At 54.7% G+C, this 20434-nt stretch overlaps 1 protein-coding gene and 1 pseudogene across 9 annotated transcripts in view; both read right to left on the bottom strand.

Annotated features, from left to right (window-relative positions):
- ZNF862 (zinc finger protein 862) overlaps nucleotides 1-4722 on the bottom strand; it is a 31158-nt gene extending 26436 nt beyond the window's left edge. For 3 of the 8 annotated variants that reach the window (XR_001714519.3, XR_008536298.2, XR_001714520.3), the window contains exon 1: nucleotides 1409-4715. Coding sequence is in view for 4 of the 8 variants with exons in the window: in XM_054655280.2 (XP_054511255.2) it covers nucleotides 1409-1474 (66 nt within the window). In the remaining 4 variants the exon portion in view is untranslated. Of the gene's footprint in view, nucleotides 1-1408 lie in introns of all 8 variants that reach the window. The other 5 variants (XM_054655280.2, XM_016945342.3, XM_024358081.3 and 2 more) reach the window with 5 other exon arrangements.
- A 4342-nt stretch (nucleotides 4723-9064) lies between these two features.
- SSPOP (SCO-spondin, pseudogene) overlaps nucleotides 9065-20434 on the bottom strand; it is a 57041-nt pseudogene continuing 45671 nt past the window's right edge. The window contains exons 86-104 of the transcript XR_008548889.2: nucleotides 19945-20289; nucleotides 19460-19627; nucleotides 18658-18788; nucleotides 18292-18416; nucleotides 18009-18055; nucleotides 17469-17747; nucleotides 17018-17176; nucleotides 16750-16866; nucleotides 16203-16341; nucleotides 15864-16066; nucleotides 15564-15691; nucleotides 15320-15462; nucleotides 15182-15228; nucleotides 14156-14372; nucleotides 13418-13513; nucleotides 13155-13215; nucleotides 11768-11898; nucleotides 10116-10266; nucleotides 9065-9231 (exon numbers count right to left, since the gene is read on the bottom strand). The product of XR_008548889.2 is annotated as an SCO-spondin, pseudogene (transcript). The remainder of the gene's footprint in view (nucleotides 9232-10115; nucleotides 10267-11767; nucleotides 11899-13154; nucleotides 13216-13417; nucleotides 13514-14155; nucleotides 14373-15181; nucleotides 15229-15319; nucleotides 15463-15563; nucleotides 15692-15863; nucleotides 16067-16202; nucleotides 16342-16749; nucleotides 16867-17017; nucleotides 17177-17468; nucleotides 17748-18008; nucleotides 18056-18291; nucleotides 18417-18657; nucleotides 18789-19459; nucleotides 19628-19944; nucleotides 20290-20434) is intronic.

Here is a 20434-nt window from a genome sequence, read left to right as displayed (position 1 = left end):
ATTAAGATCACCTACATTCCCTTTATTGAAAAAGAATTACTTTTCATTACCCTTCTTTCCTGAGAATCTGTTAACATTTGGTATATAACCTCCCAGTCTTTAGTCTATGAATATGTATGAACAGTTTTAAAAACAAAAGTGGAATTGTACTGCCAAATGTGTACATTTAAATAACTGTTTGCTCGAGTGTCTTCCAAAGCAAAATGAAATATTTCCAAAAACCGATTGGAAGACAAGCTCCACTCAAAGAAAGCGGTCAAACAGGAGTCACCATGAGATACAACCTAGGGACAGCCAACGTGGGGAAGCATTGAAGACAACCCCAAGATTAGGCTGAAGGCAGATTCAGGATGACTGCTGTATCCCAGGAGGGGAGGGCAGCCTGTCCAGATTGGGGCAGGTTAAAACACTTGTGATTCAGGACAGCCGGGATCCCTCTTCATGCCCATCCTTCCCAGGCATGCACAGGTGAGCATAAGGGCCAAGGAGCCCATCACGTTAGCTCCACCTGAGGAGGAGCGTGGCTAGGACTGTCCATTTGGATAATAGTGTCTTCCTAGCAAGAGTGATAACACTAACACCTGGTATCTCTCTTAAGCAATATTATAGCAAGAGCCTTCTGATTCCAGGTGACTGCAATGTAAAGAAAACACAAATCTGCGTGAATAAGAGGAGCTCCTCATCTATGTGTAATGCAAAGAATCTCTCTCGATGTTCTATTTTAGCGGTTCCCAGTCACTCTCTACAAGGTAAAGCTGTCTGACTTCTCAGTCTAGCACCAAAGTCCCCTCAGTCTGAATCTAACCCACTTTCTAACTTGAGCTCTGTGCATTGCCTCGCTTGGAATGTCTCCTCCAGCCAGATTCATATCATTTTAATCACCCAGCCTATCTCGCACCTTTCCTCTCTCTACACTCCCAGTCTTTAGATCCTGACTGCCCACTTCCTCCCACCAACTTAGAATCCACCCACCCATAAAGTCGCGATTCACGTTCTCTTTCAGGAAGGATTTCCTAACCACCTGGCCCAAGCATTTATCCTTCTCCTGAGCAAGGAAGGCTTTATATCCCCCCTAGAGTCCAGTGTTAAGGAAATCTATGCTGCTTGATTTTATAACTTCATCAACACCACCCTTCTCCCCACAACCATGTTATATGGAAAGTATTTTATAGGCACTTAATTCATTTTTTCATTCAACACACATTTATTACTTAAGTGTTTCTATGTGCTTGATGCATGGTAATTCAAAGACATGAGATTAAAATCTATCAGGAGGTGGCAGACCACTAAGATATAAGTGCAATAATAGAACCATGTTCAGAAAAAAATGAGAAAGGAGTATCAGTCACTTGTACAGGAAAGACAGAGAGGGCCAGGAAACAGAAACGTTGAGGCAACAAATACATACAGCAACAAGTACACATACAGACTTCTCTTTGGGGGCACCAACAGCACAGTCTCCTAGGAGGCACATGAGGTGGCGGGCTGCAGTGTTCTTCAGAGCACCCACACCTTGCAGCAAAAGGGCTCCTGTAGTGATGCTATTTTATGAGCATTCCTTCCTGAGACCTTATTAAATGCCAGGAACTGCTCCACTGTTCTAGCTGGGGATGTAAGAGTCAAGTCAACAAATATGTAAATAAATAAATGAACATGAGAATTTTGTTTAGTGGTAAGGGTTGGGAAGAAAATAAAACAGGATCATGGGATAGAACATGATGGGGAAAAGTCTGACCCTTATCCATTATTCTGTCAATGACAGGCAAGATGTCCTACATTCAATGTGGGATATCAATCCAATGGCCCAAGATGGCTGTCAGTTAATAAAGACCACAAAACAGCACCCAAGGAAGAGTCTAGTAATAGCCCAAACCACTATCTCACGAGGTAGTCTCCCAGTTCTGAGCCATAAGAATGCTGTTCGGAGTGGAGTTGTAGAACAGCACCGCTATTCCTTGTCACTCATTTGCAACACATCTTACACTGACAGTTGGTTTTGTAATTACTTTATTTCATTCTTGTATGAAGTTCTCATTTCCCATATTAGAAAACAACTATATTTGGGAACGGCGAGCACCTTTCTGAGATACCCTAAAATCAAGATTATAATCAAGGGTGAAATTTCCAGTCTCTGAGGTTTCACTTAGTGGTTGGACAGGACACGGAATCAGGTTTCTCCTCTACCTCCCAAAATGTTTGTACAGTCATGCGTTGCTTAACAACAGGGATAAGTTCTAGGAAATGTGTCCTTAGGCAGTTCTGTCATTGTGGAACATCACAGAGTGTACTTATACAAAACTACATGGTACAGCCTACTACACATCTAGGCTATATGGTATATAGCCTTTTGCCCCCAGGCTACAATCCTACACAGTATGTTACTGTACTGAAAACTGTAGGCAACTGTAACACATGGTAAGTATTTGCGTATCTAAACATAGAAAAGGTACAGTAAGAATATGGTAGAAAAGACAAAAAAAAAAAAACGGTCCATCTGTATTGGGCACTTACCATGAATGGAGCTTGCAGGACTGGAAGTTGCTCTGGGTGAGTGAGTGAGTAAGTGAGTGGTGAGAGAATGTGAAGGCCTAGGACATGACTGAACACTTCTGTAGACTTTATAAACACTGCACACTAAGGCTACGCCGAATTTATCAAAAATTTTTCTTTCTTTAATAATAAATTAACCCTAGCTTATTGTAACTGTTTTACTTTATAAACTTAATTTTTTAAACTTTTGACTATTTTGTAATAACACTTAGCTTAACACACATTGTACATCTGTACAATATTTTTCTTTAAATATTTTTGTATTTTTATTTTCCAGCAAACCATTCCATCAACAAAAAGTATTTTTCTTTATATTCTAATTCTATGAGGTTTTCTATTCTTAAATTTTTTTTTTTTCTTTTTAAGCTTTCTTAAAACCTAAGACACAAACACACACATTAGCCTAAGCCTACACAGGGTCAGGATCATGAAGATGTCACCAGGTGATAGGAATTTCTCAGCCCCACTGTAGTCTCAGGGGATTTGTACGTGAGAGCGGTGTTGATGGAAACCTTGTTATACAGCGCATAACCGTATTTCTCTTCTCCCGTTAAAGGCTAAGAAAGCCTCTGACTGAACAGAATAGCTTGGAAATCAACTTCAAATCACTGATTCCAATATCAATCCCAATATTTTATAATCCTTCTTCCCCCTACATTTTGCTTCTCTTTATTCAAATTCAGGTTCAATCTAAACCAATCTGGGGATATTTCCAAAGGGTAAGGGCCATAAGCTCCATCTTTGCTTGGGTTTTGTTGAGCTTTATTGGCTTGGACCATGTACTCTGTAGGTGCCGTGTCTGCTACATGCATCACTGTAGCTTGTGGAGGGAGGGAGGATGGAAGAGATGCTCATGCGAGAAACCACCTCTTTTGAAATTCAGAGTCCTTCCTAGTCTTCCCAGGAAAAACTACAGCATCAAAAGAACCTCATTAACCTTTTCTCTCTTTTCGTGTGGGACAACGCTTTCAGGCGTGTCCAAGTTATTGAAGTGAAAACTGCAGGAGAGCTCCTTGAGAAAGGTGATCATTTCCTACTTATCCTCATACTTCCAGCATCTCGTTCAATGCAAATCACAGATCACAAATGTTTATTAAATGGACAATTTTTTAAGGGACTCAATAAACAGTCGAAAACGTTTGTTGAGAGAATTCTCCTCTGTGCCAAATAAGAAACAATACTCAAGAACTGGCAGCAAACAACATCCAGAAAGATGTTAGTCCCAAGAGGCTGCCACTGTCTCCAAGCTAATGTGCCCACAACCACACTTGTCTTGGATGACACGGCCTGGAAGCGCTGGCAATCCCGTCAAATCCCTGAACTCCGCCCCCAAGCACTTTCTTTCCACCTTTTCTTCCAACTCAAAGCCTCTTGCCCAAAGCCAATTTATGACACAGGTTTCTAAGCAATGCCCAGATATTCCATGAAGTACATAACCTAGAAACAGAAGTGGCAAAAAGCATGCCAGATGCCCTCTCTTTTCAGCCCTTTCTTGGGAAGGAGGATCTAGGCAGGGTCAAGCCCTCAAGCGTCCCACCCTGCAGCTCCCACTGGCGTCCGATCCAGACTCCAAGCCTTAGCAGGGGCTCTTCAAAACGCCGAAGGTGGTGGGGGAAACAGGAAGCACCTTCGCATCGCTCCACTCGGGGGTCACCCAACCCAGCATCGACCCAGCGGCCGCTCGCCAGCTCGGGGAGGATGCGCGGACACCGAACGGAAGCGTCCGCTCCTCTCCGCCACCCTCCCGGGGTCGGGCGCCGAAGTGCGGGAAGAGAGGGCGGGCCGGCGAGTCCTTCCCTGCAAGCCTGGCTTATCTGCGGGGCCTCCGCCCGAGCCGCCCCGCCTCGCCCGAGCCCGGCTCAGGGATCCTCGGGAGGGAGCGGGCGGCCCCCGGGCCTTCCAGTCCTACCTTCCCCGACTCTCTGGGCTCCATGGCCCCGCTTTCGGAGGCCCGTGCCGCCCCCTCCCCCCGCGGCCTGGCCTGAGGATGCAGCCGCCGCGACCGCCCCGGGGACCCAGGCTCCCGGAGGGGGAGGGCACCCAGGCAGGGAGGGAGCGCGGCCCAAGAACTTCGCTCTCTCACGTCGGGGGGCGGTAGCGCCGGTGGACCCAGGATAAGCGCTGAGCTGAGACTCGCGTCGCACCGAGCGAACAGCTTTACGGCCACTGCCCAGCCCCAGGCGGCGGGGCGTGACGGGAAGTGTAGTCCGCTCTAGGTGAGCGGCTCTCGAAGCTGCTATTGGCTCCCGGAATGCAGGTCCTGAATGGACGCCGGCGGCGCGCTTGCGACCCTCCCCGCCTCCCTCCGGCGACAGTCACTAGGCAACGGCGGTGTGGCGTCCTTTAGTCCTCTGCAGCAAGGGCAAAGCGCTCTGATTGGGCTACGCGAAGGCCAATGTCAGCCTTGAAGTTCTAGGTTTTCTTTTATTAAGGAGGGCAATACTTTTTGTTCTATTCACTCAAAAAGTATCATTGGTTGCCTACCATGGGTCAGGCCGTGTTCTAGGGTTTGGGAGAACACAGTTGAATGAGACAAAGGCCTTGCCTTCAAGGAACTCACGATCTATTAGGGAATCAGACCAGAAACAGATAATTACAAAACAGAGACAAGGGCTATGAAAGAGGTAAGCACAAAACATGAATTAAAGCCCGCGTTGTCACCTTAGAGTGAAGCGGTGGGGGATATGAGGTGCTTAGTCAAGGATTTCCTGCGGAAGTGATGCCTCAGCAGAATTAAAGCAAGAGGTAGGGTCTGCCAGGTAAAGGAGGTGCAATGGACTGACCGGTGTTCCCCTCCCAGGAGATGGGACGTTTGGGAGGTTTAGATGAAGTCGTGAGGGTCAGGCCCTTATGGTGGGATTAGTGTCCTTATAAGAAGTTTTGTCCAAGTGCGGTGGCTCACACCTCTAATCCCAACTCTTTGGGAGGCTGAGACAGGAGGATCACTTGAGCCCAGTAGTTTGAGACCAGCCTGTGCAACATAGTGAGAGATCCCATCTCTATAAAAATAAAATAAAATAATTTTGTGAGGTGGAAGGATCACTTGAGCCTGGGTGGTCGAGGCTGCAGTAAGCCGGGATGGCGCTTCTGCACTCCAGCCTGGGTGACAGAGCAAGACCATGTCTCAAAAAAAAAAAAAAGACTTTTAAGGGGCCAGGGCAGGGATGTGCCTTCATGAAGGTGTTAGTGACCACATGCGTGCTGGGGGAACTAGCTAGGCCCTTTGCCCTTCTGCCCCTCTGCCTTCTGCCATGTGAGGACAGAACAACAAGGTGCCCTCCTGGAAGCAGAGACCAGGCTCTCACCAGACACAGACACTGCTGATGCTTTGATCTTGGATTTCCCAGCCTCCAGAATCATAAGAAATAAGTATCCATAATTTATAAATTTTGTATTTTTAGTAGAGACAGGGTTTCACCATGTTACACAGGCTTCAAGTAAGCATTTTCCATTATCCAGCTCTGCTCTTCTGGCCAAGGTTGAATAGACCTAAATTCCGTTCGAGGAGTGTAGGGGAGTCTGCATTACTGAAAAAAAGAATGAGACACAAGAAATGTGGAGGAGAAGGCAGAGGGTGAGGACTCTGTGGATTCCAAGTGGCCTGCCACTCACCACCTCAACTATATCACTACCTTGAAGAGCTATATTTCTGCCCATGAGTTATCCATGTCTTTATAACAGATTCTCTTTTGGGGGTTAAAAAACTGGAGGACAGCTAGGGTAAATCATTCTTTTGACACATTTTTCCATAAAAGGTTTTCCATCTTTCCAAGAAAAATGGAGCAGTATCTAGGGGGAAATGGGGAATCAAAGCAGTAGGACTAAGATATGAGACACAAGATCTTGTTTCTGTGTTGATAGGAAGGAAACTGATGATTCGAAGGGGGATAGTGCAAGGACCCAAGTCCTTGAGAAATCAGGAGGGTCTAGGAACAGGGTATCAAGGGCCCTTCCTAGGGATAGGAACACTTTTTTTTTTTTTTTTTTTGAGATGGAGTCTCTCTCTGTCACCCAGGCTGGAGTGCAGTGGCTCAATCTTGGCTCACTGCAACCTCCACCTCCCAGGTTCAAACAATTCCCCTGTGTCAGCCTCCTGAGTAGCTGGGACTACAGGCGTGCACCATCACACCCTGCTAATTTTTGTATTTTTAGTAGAGACAGGATTTCACCATGTTGGCCAGGCTGGTCTCGAACTCCTGACCTCAAGTGATTCACCTGCATTGGCCTCCCGAAGTGCTGGGATTACAAGCCTGAACCACCGCGTCTGGCCGAGATAGCAACGCTTTTGGTTATGCCAGGAGGGAAGAAGAAGATGGAGTAGATGAACATTAGTTTGTAGATTTACTGAGGGAATTTCCATCCGATGATGTCTCTTTGAGACAAGATCATCTCATGAAAATGAAGTGGGGAATAGAAGGTATACCAAGTCATCGTGGAGAATGGGAAATAGAGCTTACCTCAAACCTTGAATTAAAGGCCAATTTGAAGTTTATGATCACAAATTTCAGTTTAAAAAAAGCCTGGCTGTGAAATTCTGTTTAGAAGCAGAAAGTTGGGTAGATATTTGGCTTTATCCTGGCTTGGAGTATTGCCAGGTAGGTATGAAGGAGGCACGGAAGAGCAAGGGAATGAACAGTACTTGCAGGAGTAATTATGATGGTAGGAAAGTGATTCTCAATTCCAGCTGCACATTGGAATCACCCATGGACCTTTCAAACATCCTGATTTAATAGGCCTAGGATGGGGCATGGGCACTGATTTTTTTAATTTGTTTAATTTTTTTGTTTGTTGGTTTTTGTTTTTTAAGAGACAGGGTCTCACTCTATCACCCAGACTGGAGGGCAGTTGCGTGATCTTGGCTCACTGCAGTCTTGACCTCCTGGGCTTAAGGTATCCTCCCACCTCACCCTTCCGAGTAGCTAGGACTACAGAAGTGTGCCATCACGCCTGGCTAGCTGTTTTTTTACTTTTTGTAGAGATGGGTTCTCACTATGTTGCCCAGGCTGATCTCAAACTTCCAGGCTCAAGTGATCAACCCGCCTCCCAAAGTGCTGGGATTATAGGCGTGAGCCACCATGCCCAGCTGGCATTGATATTTTTTAAGAGCTCCTCATGTCTTGTGCTTCTCACGTGCAGTTGGTGTTGAGAATCACTATATAGACCATGAATCTAAGCTGTGTCACGAGGGAAGATAGGAGACTAATAAAAAAGTGAGAAAGTGGTGGGTCAATGAAATTGAAATCACAAAAGCAGCCATAAATTATAGCAGTGGAGTATTAGAGCAAGTCAGCTGGAGGGATGGGAAGTCATGATTGGTAAGTAAATATTTGCGAGGTTTTGAAAATGGTCTAGTCGTGGGAGTGGATTCCCAAGACAGAGTGAAGAAGGTCATTGTAAGTGAGCAGGCAAAGAATGTGAGGCCAGAATTTTGAGTGGAGTATCCACAGGGACACTGAAAATGGGTGGAAAGCAATGCTGGGCCATGAGTTAAATTCTTCTGTGGATGATAGGGAGTGACCAGGGTGGCAGTTGGGAGTCAGGGAGGGTGGTGTCACTACAGAGTGGCTCAGACAACCCGGGAAGAGGGCTCTTTGCAGGAGGAACAGGGAGAACTGGCCCAGCAGAAACAATAAAGATGAACGTCACAGAAGACAAGTATCTCTTTTCCTGGCCTGGAGGTGGGATGACGTCTCAGCTTCCAGGTGAAGTGAAGGCTTCAAGGCATGGGCGAGCTAGTGTCAGTCATGACATGATGGTGGAAGAAGCCTTTGGAGATGGGAGCAATGGAGCAGAGTCTATGGAAGACAGATGTGGAGTCTCAGAGGCCCCAGTGGGTATCTGGGAGGGAGAGGCGGTGTGGGGGATCAGGTGAGACTGTGGGATTTACAAGAGGATGGCATGAGAGGTGGTGATGTTGAGGGACAAACGGGGAGGCTTGGTCTCCTGAGGAGGAATGGAGACCATGGAGACATGGAACAGGATGAGCTAGTCTTTTGCAGCACAGTGGGCCTCTTTTAATTTTTGTCCCCAGTACTTAGCTCGATACTGTGCTTCTAGCTAGCTACCTCTGGCTTCACAGGGTAGGATAGGACTTTGGGGTGAATAAAACAAGGAAAGCAATTGGGAGGTGGGCAGAGTAGTGTTGTAAAAAATGAGGTTATAAAAAGGAGAGGGAGAAGCAGACATCAGCCCACATGTAGCGGACTGTCCTCCACAGCTGCAGCTGAAATCATATTGGGTGGAGGAATATGACCTGGGACACAGCGGTGTCTAATAACAGGAGGTCTTCAGGCTCCATTCAACCCTGTCCAGCTACAGATGGAACTGAGGCTCAGATATGGGAATGATTTGTCCAGGTTCACCAGTCATGGGGAATGCCATCTTGAGTCCATAGTAGATGCGCAGAGGTCTCCAGGAGACAAAGTCCTCACATGGGTCCAGGCCAGGACTCAGGCCCTCCCTCCCTCTTCCCTCTGAGCCCCAGGATGGAGACGCTGCACAGGGATTTGTTGCCAGTATCACTTTATTTGGAACATGCTAATGCCAAGTCATGGGCCCCCAGTTGGGGGCAGGTGAGAGAGCGTGGAAGGACGTGGTCAGTGCTGCTGAGTCCCATGATCACAAGAGGGACAGCTGTGGACTCACCCAGCGGAGCCTGTTAGCGCTTTGAGAAGTCACCTCCTAGGGGACACGTGAGGGAGAGATGGGTTAGTAAGAGAGGCAGAGTGGTCAGGCTGGTGCCAGGAGGACGCCCAGAGCCAACACCAGGCCTTCCACTGTGCTCCACCCAGGTGGCACGGGTGCCTTCCACCTCTGTTTCCCCCTCATCTGTCACACAGTGGGACCTTAGGTTATCATATGGCAGGTGCTTAACAGAACTAGGCACCTGCCAGCCACTTCACATGCGTGCCCTCACCAAGTCCACCCAACAAGCCTGCATAGCAATGTCAGCCTTGCTTAAAAGATGAGGTCAGGGGGCTGGGTGCAGTGGTTCCTGCCTGTAACCCCAGCACATTGGGAGGCCGAGGCAGGTGGATCACTCAAGCCCAGGAGTTCAAGAACAGCCTGGGCAACATGGCGAAACCCCGTCCCTACCAAAAAAAAAAAGGAAAAGAAAAATTAGCCCGGCATGGTGGCTCACACCTGTGACCTGTGGTCCCGGCTACTCGGGAGGCTGAGGCGGAAGGATCACCTGAGCCCAGGAGTTCCAGGCTGCAGTGAGCCGAGATCACACCACTGCACTCCAGCCTGGGTGACAGAGTGAGACCCCATCACACACACACAAAAAAAAAAAAAAAAAAAAAAGATGATGTCAGGGAGGCTGAGCAAGGAAACAAAGGAAACAGATGAGCTGGGGTTTGAACTAGGTGCAATTACTCCAGACACCCACAATTATGCATGATAGGAGACGAAATTAACAAGAACACCGAGAAGAAGGAAAAACGTGGACTGGAAGGACTCAAGGAAGGATGGAGTGAGGAGCTACACGTGTGTTCCTGGGTCTGGTTCACAACACTGGGTCCTTGCCCAGGCTCCTGCCCCATCCCCTCCCTGCCCAGACCCACCCTGGCAGGAGCTGCACTGGCAGCTGTGGATGACCGGCAGCACCACGGGCTCTGTGTGGCCACCCAGACAGCGCAGGTTCAGGATCCGCACAGGGCTCTCCGGGTCTAGACGGTAGCTGCAGCAGTCACACTGGCTCTGCAGGTATGGCTCCTGGGCGAGAGGGAGCGGGTGAACTAGGGCCAAATGGAGTTTCCTCCCCTCCCTTGGCCTTTCCCATCTTAGGCAGGGTGGGATGGTGGGAGGGCCAGATCCCACCCTCTTCACTGAGCAGGGTGGCTGGGCCACTGCCAAGCCCCTTTTGCAAGAAGCCCACCTCCTTCACCCCCACTGTCTGAATGGCCAACAACCTACAGGTTAAACGAATACTTTTAACGTTCCCATCAGTGCCTCCTGGCTGCAGGGGGAAGGACATACTTCTACCGCAAGGGGCTTAGAGTCTAGTTGGACAGACAGAGTTATAATGTATGAAACTACAAATAAGTCAGTTCTAACTGCATAGTTCTGATCCCAAGTGCAAAGTGAGTTTTCACTCCAAAGCAGATCCCTGTGCACTGTGGTTAAAGCACCTCTATCAGAGTCCTATAAGCATATCATTTAATTTTATGTATAATTCTATTTATAATTTTACTTTTAAATGGGTAGTACATTCATACAATGCCAGGTTCAAAAACTGCAAGAGGTTTTTCAGCGAAAAAATTTCCCTCCAATTTCTATCCTACTATCAATTTCTTTCCTCAGGAAAAAAAAAAAGCATCTCTTAATTACTTTCTCTCTTTTCTCATTCTATGTTTTAAAAATTCTAAAAGTGTGAAAAAAAATTCCGAAAGTGATTTGGGAAAGTATTTCCAGGAGGTCCAGGGCGCGCCTCCGGGAGCCGTAGAGCGGCCGAGGGTTGAGGGGCTGTGTCTTTGGGGACCAGGTAGGAAAGTATCCTTGTCTTCCAGGATGAGGTAAACCAGGTGGGCTGAAGCAGAAGGGATGGCCGCAGAGTGCTGGGAGGTGGGCCTAGGGGCAGGCAGGAGTAGTGTGAGTGAAGCTAGAGAGAGGACCCTGGCAGGAGGCAGCTCAGGTCACAGCTCATCAGGCTGAGGGGAGTCAGGGTGGGCACAGAGCCCCTCGGAAGATCCTAAGAAGGATCAGGGGCTTCTGGGTCCACAGAGGGCAAACGCAGAGTGGAGCCACCTGCCCAAGACTCAGAGCCAGCCTGGCTCGGACAGCTTGCAGGAAATGTGTGCGGTGATCCTCTCTGTAGAAAGTGCATTCCGGCAGAGCTCTCATGCTCTCATGCACCGTGTGATGGGTTCTGATGTCAGAGGCTAGCTTAGCTCCTCCATGCCTTTCTTTGCTGGGCTCCTGGCTCATTGCCTTGAGGGGCACAGCGGGCACACTCTGGGAATGGTGTGGGGCCACAGAAGACCTCTGTGGGAGGGGGTCAGGCACCCAGTGAAACCTCTGGGCCAACCCGCAGGTGCACACCACTGCCTTGGGGAAAGCTCTGACCATCTGCCTCCCCAACTCCACTGTTATCTCCATGAGAAGCACCTTGTGCCTCATGGACTCTGGCTCTGCCCAGGTCCCAGGCTCAGGGCAGCCCTCAGTGGCCACTGGCCAACATGATTCCCCTGGCCTGGACAGCAGGTCCGTGGCTCACCTCTGGCATGACATGGGTGCTGGATGGGCAGTACCCACTGCAGTAGCTCACTTCTACCTGGTCCAGGTAACAGGTCCCTTTGGTGAAGTTTCGAAGCTCCGTGAGGAGCTGGCAGGAGGGCGACTGCTCCTCTGTGGGGAGGGGCATTGAGTGGCAGGAGGTGGGGATGGGGCACAGGAGGCAGAGGTGACTGAGGGGACTGTGGGGGTGGGGAGGCACAGGAGAACGAGGTGATGGGGAAGGCAGGGGGAAACAGGAGGAGGAGTTGACAGAGGAGACTGTGGGGAGGGCACAGGAGAAGGAGGTGACAGAGGGGACTGTGGAGGGGAGGCATAGGAGGAGGAGGTGACTGAGGGGACTGTGGGAGGACACAGGAGGAGGGGATGACAGAGGGGACTGTGGAGTGGAGGCACAGGAGGAGGAGGTGACAGAGGAGACTGTGGGAGGACACAGGAGGAGGAGGTGACTGAGGGGACTGTGGAGGGGAGGCACAGGAGAAGGAGGTGACTGAGGGGACTGTGGGGGACGGCACAGGAGGAGGAGGTGACTGAGGGGACTGTGGAGGGGAGGCACAGGAGGAGGAGGGGACTGGGGACTGTGGGGGGGACAGAGGAGGAGGGGACTGTGGAGGGGACACAGGAGGAGGGGATGACTAAGGGGACTGTTGTGGAGGGCACAGGAGGAGGAGGTGACTGAGGGGACTGTGGGGGGGACAGAGGAGGAGGTGACTGAGGGGACTGTTGTGGAGGGCACAGGAGGAGGAGGTGACTGAGGGGACTGGGGGGGGACAGAGGAGGAGGTGACTGAGGGGACTGTGCGGGAAGGCACAGGAGGAGGAGGTGACTAAGGGGACTATGGAGGGGACACAGGAGGAGGGGATGACTGAGGAGACTGTGGGAGGACACAGGAGGAGGGGACTGAGGGGACTGTGGGAGGACACAGGAGGAGGAGGGGACTGAGGGGACTGTGGGAGGACACAGGAGGAGGGGATGATGGAGGGGACTGTGGGGGACAGCACAGGAGGAGGAGGTGACTGAGGGACTGTGGAGGGGGACACAGGAGGAGGAGGGGACTAAGGGGACTGTGTAGAGGACACAGGAGGAGGAGATGGCAGAGGGGACTGTGGGGGGGACAGAGCACAGGAGGAGGAGGGGCCTGAGGGGACTGTGGGAAGAGGGGCAGGGCCTGGGTCTGAGGGGAGCATGTGGGGCGAGGTGGCCAGGCGCTATGATATGTGCTGGGGTCTTCACTCCTCAAATCCCCATGGTGGGTTGGCCTGGGGGAGTCAGGCAGCTGCCAGGCTGCAAAGGCCAGGTGTGGGGTGGCAGGGGAGAAGGGTCTAGACCAGGGAGAGGCACCCCACAATGCACCCAGGTTCCCTCCATACCCGGAGCCTCCCTGCGGCAAGAGGGACAGCAGCTCCCTGGCTCCAGCACCATCTCCTCGCCCTGCAGAGGGAGAGAGTCCCAAGGTAGTCTTGACACCTGGAGCCCGGCCCGCCCTCCCCACTCAGAGACCCTAAGACCAACCTCGGAGGAGGGTCCCAGGAAGGAGCCCGAGGAACCAGGGAGGGTGGTAGGGCTGTAGGGGGTACCGGAGCCCAGGTAAGGGGGGAACCACCCCGGAGAGTAGCAGGGATGCAGGGCGTACCTGAGCACAGGTGAGTGGGGAGCAGTGCTGGGTGCAGACAGGCCTCCCACTGAGGCAGAGGCAGCTCTCACAGGCCTCCTGCCATTCAGATCCAGGCTGGGGAGAGTAGGGGAGAGCCTCCTCTTGGTCTCTCCCAACTTGCAGATTTCTTTTGTTTTGTTTTGTTTTGTTTTGTTTTGTTTTTTGAGACGGAGTCTCACTCTGTCGCCAGGCTGGAGTGCAGTGGCACAATCTCGGCTCACTGCAACCTCCACCTCCCCAGTTCAAGTGATTCTCCCGCCTCAGCCTCTCGAGTAGCTGGGACTACAGACACGCACCACCACTCTCAGCTAATGTTTGTATTTTTAGTAGAGATGGGGTTTCACCATGTTGGCCAGGATGGTCTTGATCTCTTGACCTCATGATCCGCCTACCTCAGCCTCCCAAAGTGCTGGGATTACAGGCATGAGCCACCATGCCTGGCTCCAACTTGCAGACTTTTCTATAATAGTATCCCTGATCCCCAAGCCCAGCCTGTGAGTGCCTAGCCGGGGCAATGGGCTTGGATGGAGTCAGGCAACAAGAGACCCAGGAGGGAGATGAACTGTTGGGGCCAGAGACTGTCCCAGGGGGAGAGCGGAGCCCTGCCGGCTGCTGCAGGGCCTGGAGTAGGGGGAGGAGCCAGTGGAGTTACAGACAGATGGGGAGGCTTGGGGTCAGGAATGGGTGAGTGGTAGCAGAGGGGGTTCGGTGTCTCACCAGGTGGGGATGCCCGAGGTGCCAGCACTCGCAGTGGTCTTCGGGGACGCAGGGGCCTGCCTGGCTGCGGAAGTGCCCGGGCTGGCACACGCAGCCCGAGGCTCGAGCTGAACTGCAGTTACTCTGGGTCTCTGTGGCATTCATCTCCAGGCACGTCTGCTCGCAGAGCCCCAGCTCCCCGGGGCCACCTGCTGCCACATTTCCCCAGGGGGGCACTCTGCCAGGGAAGACCATCCAACCCAGCTTTCAGGTCAGCCCTGGATCCAGCCTCGATTCCTCCCCTCCCAAGCTGAGCACCCACATGTCCCCGTCTTGCCTTCTCAGCCGCAGCAGCCTCCAACCACACCTCCTGATCTTTCTTATCCACCCACCCAAACACTAGCTGGACCCAGGCCAGGTCTCACCTCCTTCAGAAAAGCCTCCCTGACCAATCCTGTCCACTCGGCCTCTCTATTCTCAGCACTGATGTCTCACCCTCTGGGGTTCTACCTGCCTGTCAGAGACCTAGAGACTGTGCCCTGTCTCTGCCTGTTCTGGGGGGGTGGTCTGCCCGGAGGCTGGCCATGCTGCATGTCTGCATTCACAGAGCCCAGCGTGGCAGAGCTGGGAACACGGTGGGTGGGCCCTTGGTCCTGATCACATGGGGGTAACACTGCACCCCACAGGGCAAATGCTACCAGCCCGGGGGCTGCCAGGCCAGGCCCCTCATTTCCGCTCACCCCTCCAGACCTCAGTTTCCTCACTGGCAGGGAAAGAACCTTCCACTTCCTGGCATCACAGCCCTGGCTCTGTGTATACTGTGTGCTAGGGAATGCCCCCACAAGTGGGGCAGACCACACTGAGTGCCCAGGGAGCCCTCGGCAGGGGGTGCTGGGTCTCCAGTTAGAGAGAGGTCAGTGTGGACAGACAGGGGAGGGCTTCCTGAAGCTCTGTCTAGTCTGTGAGCAGGGCCCGTCTCTCCTCCTCAGTGCCAGTCCCAGGCCTTGACTTTGGAGGTGCAGCAGGGCATGGACAGCCACATCTCACCCTGACAGTCAATGAGGGAGTAGCTGAAGGCTCCACCGTGGCAGACACTGGGAAGACAGAAGCACACTCAGATGCCTCCCATGTCCTCCTCCCTACCCTTCCTCATCCCTGCTCCCCACCCCAGGGCCAGGCCCTCACCAGCGGGTGCAGTTCCGGGTGAGCACAGTCCCTGGGGGTAGCTCCTGGGCCTGCTCTTCCAGGGTCAGGGTGAGGCCCCAGGGCAGAGAATGCTGGGTGCAGGGGCAGGCAGTGGGAGGCACACACGTGCCATTGTGCAGCAGCTGCAGCAGGGCAGGCTCAGTGACACTCAGACCACCGCCTCTTCCCTCCCCACCTGCCGGCTTCCCCCACAGGGAGTCAGGACACAGCACCCCGTACCCACCTGCCCTCCAGAGCAGCCACAGCCAGGCTGGCAGGGCTCCTGCACACAGATGGCACCAGGCTGCAGATGCCAGCAGAGGCGCGGGCATGAGGTGGCACAGGTGCTAAGCACCTGGCCAGGGGGGCACTCTGTGGAGAGCACACAGGTAGGGAGATGGGAGGGACCCAGCATCTCCAGTCCCAGGGAGGGAGCTGCCCTGGGTCCGACCTCGTCTCCCCACACCTACCCCCCACAGCTGGGGCAGGGCCTGGGCTCAGCAGCAATGGAGGGAGTCAGTCACCTGCCGCCCAGGGCACTTACCAGGGCAGGGCTGCAGGTTACACTCCTGCCGTTGCTCTGTGTCCTGGGCCTGGCATGGTGCCACCCCAGGACCCCCCTCGCAGGTCCGATGTCGCTCCATAGGGCCCCCACCACAGGGGGCCGAGCAACTGCTCCAGGCTGACCAAGGCCCAAGGACTGGACACTCCTGGTGTGGGCACACCAGGGACCCGTTGACACAGGTGCTGTGGACAGGGGTAAGCACAAAGGGCTCCAGTCAGGGTGAACAGAACCCTCACTCCCCAACAATGCTGACGAAGGCTGACCTGCCCCATGCCTCCACCCAAAGCTCCCTTAGCCCTGGCGTGGCTGCAGCCATACCAGTTTTGGCAGTCCAGCTGCACTGCCTGGGCCGGGGCCAGCTCCCAAGAGGCATTGGCACTGGGGAGGCCACAGCGGCAAGAGGAGATCGGCACACAGCGCCCATCCTGGACCAGCTGGCCAGGGGGACAGCGGCAGCCTAGGGGTGTGGGTAAAGAGGCGGAACGAGATTGGGTGCTCGGGCAGGGCTCACACAATGGATCCTCCCCCAGCAATCAGATCGAGTCCAAAGCCTAGTTTCCACAGTATCTCCCACTGCCCATGCACAGGAAGGGGCTGCTCTAGCCTGTGTGGGCACCACCCGAGTAACCCTGACAGCCACCTGAGCATCCACATGGAACAGTGGTCCTGAGTGACCCTCACTCCTTGCAGGACTCAGAGCTGGCTGCTGAAAGTGACCACTTTCCTGCCCTGTCACCCATGACCCAGCAGTCTGAACTTCCCCCACCCCTGCCCGAGATCACACACTCTCTGGGAGCAGGAGGCAGCTGGGGGAGGCCCAGGCTTTCCTGGAACTCCCAGCTAGGTGGTGGGGCCTGCTGGCTACCTGGGCGGCAGGGTCCCTGCAGGCACTGAACGCGGTCCCAGAGGTCGGCACAGCTGCGTGGGCACTGGTTGGCACAGTCCAGGGTGAATACAGTGTCTTGGGCCTCGCAGCTCTCACCTGACAACCAGATGATAGGAGTCTGTGTTGGGGATGCTCTTGGGCCCCCGCTTCCACTGCACGGCTCTGGGGCAGAGCCAACTCTCCCCTCAGGTTTGGTCTCGGATGTTCCTGTCCCAGGCTCTCCTGTGGATGCGGGGATGGGAGTTACCTGGGCAGGGCCCTCTGTTGCAGCTTTCTGTCTGAGCCCATGGCCCCTGGCAGCCTCCTCCACGGAGGGCCTCTGCCTCTCTCCAGCGTAGCCTGAACCCCCCACTGCAGGGCACCTGGCAGGGGCTCCATGGCCCCCACAGACTCCACTGGCATGAGTCTGGGGAAGGTACGATGGAGTCAGTACCCAGGCCCGCCTCTTGCCTCCCCCTCAAGCCTTGAGCTCTGTCGTCGCAAATGCTCCGGCAGGCCTTAAAGCCCTCTAGGCTCTCCCGCTTCTCTTTCTAGCTGTTGCCTGGACCCTACCCCCAGCTTCAAATCCTGCAGGCCTTAGAGACAAGCAGGAGGGGTAGCAGGTCAATGCGCTCTATAGCCTAGCCCCTCCCGGCCAGGTCCCCCCAACCTGCACTCCAGGCCCATCCTGTCCCGTGGCCTCTGCCTCTCCCCATTACCAGGGCAGGCTCCAGGGTCAGGGCAGAGGCGCTGCTGGCTGAGGGGTGCGGTGCAGAGGTGAGGCGCTCCAGTCCAGGGCCTCCTTGTCACAGGATCCAGACAGAGCCGGTGGCGGTGCTGCTCTGAAGCCAGCAGTGGGGCCGAGGTGGGGGAGAGGCCAGTTGGGTCTCGGAGCCAGCGCTCCTCTAGGGCAGTCCTGGAGGCAGGGGCCAGGGCGCTGGGCGGCAGGCAGGGCCCACAGGGCGACCACTCAGACCACTCACTCAGAGGCAGAAGACCTGGAAGGACAGGGTGTGGGTGCCCTTCCCAGTGACCACCCCCGGGCCCAGAGACCCTGGTGGACAGGCAGGAGGGGCTCAGGGTCATGACCAGGAAGTGCTGGAAACAGAAAGGCTGAGGGTGGTGTGGGGGCAGGGTGAGGTGACCCACCATCCTGGTTTGCCTGGGACTGTCCCTGTCTTAGCACTGAAAGTTCTGCATCCCAGAAACTCCCCCAGCCCCAAGCAATGGGGACTGTTGTCTCCATAGGTCAGGGTTACCTTGACAGCCCTGGCTGGTGCAGTGCAGCTCCCCACGCCGGCATTCACTGCAGGAGGGGGTAGTCAGGGTAGACTAAGGGAGGCAGGACCCAGCCCAGGACCTCCGGGGGGTGGAGGTGGTCATGCAAGGGTAACCTGACCCCTAGGCACATTTGGGGCAAGATGAGGGAGCTGCAAACTCTAGCATCTCAGGGTCCTCTGTCCTGAGGCTGGACTGGGCCCCCCAGGCCTCCCTGCCCTATTCCCTGGCCCCAGCCCTCTTCTCCCTTCCACCATCACTCACCACTCCTTACAGCCCAGCTGCAGGCGGTCCCCAGGGGCCAGGGTCATCCCGGCTCCCGCTGCTGAGGTATGCCAGCAGTTACACTCCTCCGGGGGAATGCAGCCCCCAGCCTGCTCCAGCAGCCCCTGGGTGGAAGGAGAGATGGGGCAGTGATCATCGTGTAATCCCAGCACCCAGCACTGTGCCCCGCCTGCAGCAGGTGCATATGCATGATGCCGAGTGAATGGCAAGCTGGGAGGAGGCACCGAGTTCCAAGGGGTTTGAAGGAGGTGGGGCCGCCATGGACATCACAGAGAGAAGGAGGAGCAGGAGTGTGGGCAGAGGACCCCCTTCTCCTTGGAAGTTGCTCCAGCTCCCAACTCTCACCTTGGGGCAGTAGCAGCCCGGCTGGCAGGGTGGCAGGTCCTGGCAGAGCTGATGGCTCAGGTGTGTGGCACACAGCCCAGCACAGGGGGAGCCGCAGGCATGGAACTCAAAGGGAGGTGTGCAGCTGTCCTCTGGGGGAGATGGGGGAGAGGCAGGCTGGTGGGGGAACAGCCCAGAGACATCACTCCCAAAGCCCAGAGCACATGCCGCGTGGCTCTACTGAGGCCCTTGGGGTCACCTGGTGAGAGTACAAGATGCCCACCCTCCGCAAGTTGGAACAGACCAGTATCCCCCATCTGGCATCCACTCAGCACCTGTGGGCACCTCCAGGGAAGGATCAGGATGGGTTGGGCCTTGGAGAGCCAGGAAGATGCCTGGAGGAGGCAGCTGAGGAGGGGGCTGCAGGAGTGAGGGGCCTGGCAGGTGCTCCAGAAATTGGCAGATGGGAGACAGAGGGGCAGAGATAGGAGACAGAGGGGCAGAGATGGAGGGCAGCCGCAGCAGGAGCTGGGCAAGACACCCTCCTAGAGGGCAGCTACATGGGCCAAAGCCACAGGCGGGCCGGCAGCTGCAGGGTGGACAAATTGTGGTGAGGGATTGGGGGCGCAGCTGTGATGAGGGAGTATCTGGGGGGAGCAGGGGAGCAGCTGGGTTTGAGGGCAAGCACGGGCGCAGGCAGCTGCTCTGAGGTCTTGGGGCACTACATTGGCTGTGAGGGGAGGGGAGCAGGGAGTTCCAGCAGGGACCCTTGGTGGCTGCTGCCCTGCGCAGCTCCCTGGTTAACTTGCTGCTGGAGCCTCACCAGAGCAGTTGCTGATAAGGCAAGGCCGGAAGTGGCCATCCAGCCGCGTGCAGGGGGCGCCTGCCCTGGCCCCTCGGGACGCCGGGCCCTGGTGTCGGTAGCGCTGCTGCACCAGCACCCGGCAAGAGCAGCGCGTCCAGCTGCTCCAGCTGCTCCACACACACTCCTCTAGGGACCGGAGGGGTGTGTCAGCCCACCTCTCCCCTGCCTGCCCTCCCTCTCACCCCAGCCCTGCCGAGACCCTGCACAGGAAACAGGCAAGAGGGGCCTGAAAGGCCCGGCTGGCTGGACGCCCTCTCACCCTACAAGGAGGGCCCCGAGGGAAGAGATGGTGGGAAGAGGAAAGGAACTGAGCAAAACATGGGGGCACAGACAGGGCAGGCTTATTTTAAGGGATCATCTGGGAACTAGGAACATATTTATTTTCTGAATCTCCCAAGGTAGGAAAAGTAGAAGAGGTGATTTCACTTCCCCTGAACACTCACCTGGGCAGAGCCCTGGGTAGCAGCCCTGGGTGTCCAGGTGGAGGAAGGTGCTGTTGCAGGTGGGGTCGGCCTTGGCCATCAGGCAGGGGCAGGACCCAGAGCGAGAGGCCAGGCCTGGGCCGCAGCTGCGGGAACAGGGCCCCCACGGGCCCCAGGAGCAGGCCTCCAGCAGCCCTGGGCAAGGCTGCTGCCCGCAGGGCTGGGTCTGGGTGTCAGGGCCCAGGCAGGGTGGGCTCCTGTGGTGAGGGGCTGCGGCCCTGCAGGCCCGGGTTCGGACCTGGTTTCCACCTCCACAGGAGACAGGGCAGTCGGACCAGGAGGACCACAGCGTCCAGGCCTCAGGCACTGCGGGAGGGCACAGGTGAGGTCAGAGGAGGTGGAGGGAGCAAAGGCCAGAGGACTGGGTGGGGACCTGCATGGTGGCCCAGGGAGTGGCAGTTAAGTAAGGTGGGAGAAAATGAGACACAAAGCACACGGCGGGCAAGGCATG

This window comes from Pan troglodytes, chromosome 6, assembly GCF_028858775.2.
Source record: "Pan troglodytes isolate AG18354 chromosome 6, NHGRI_mPanTro3-v2.0_pri, whole genome shotgun sequence".
NCBI classification, from domain to species: Eukaryota; Metazoa; Chordata; class Mammalia; order Primates; family Hominidae; genus Pan; species Pan troglodytes.
Note: the sequence above shows the minus strand (reverse complement) of the source record. Positions and strands in the feature narration are given on the sequence as shown.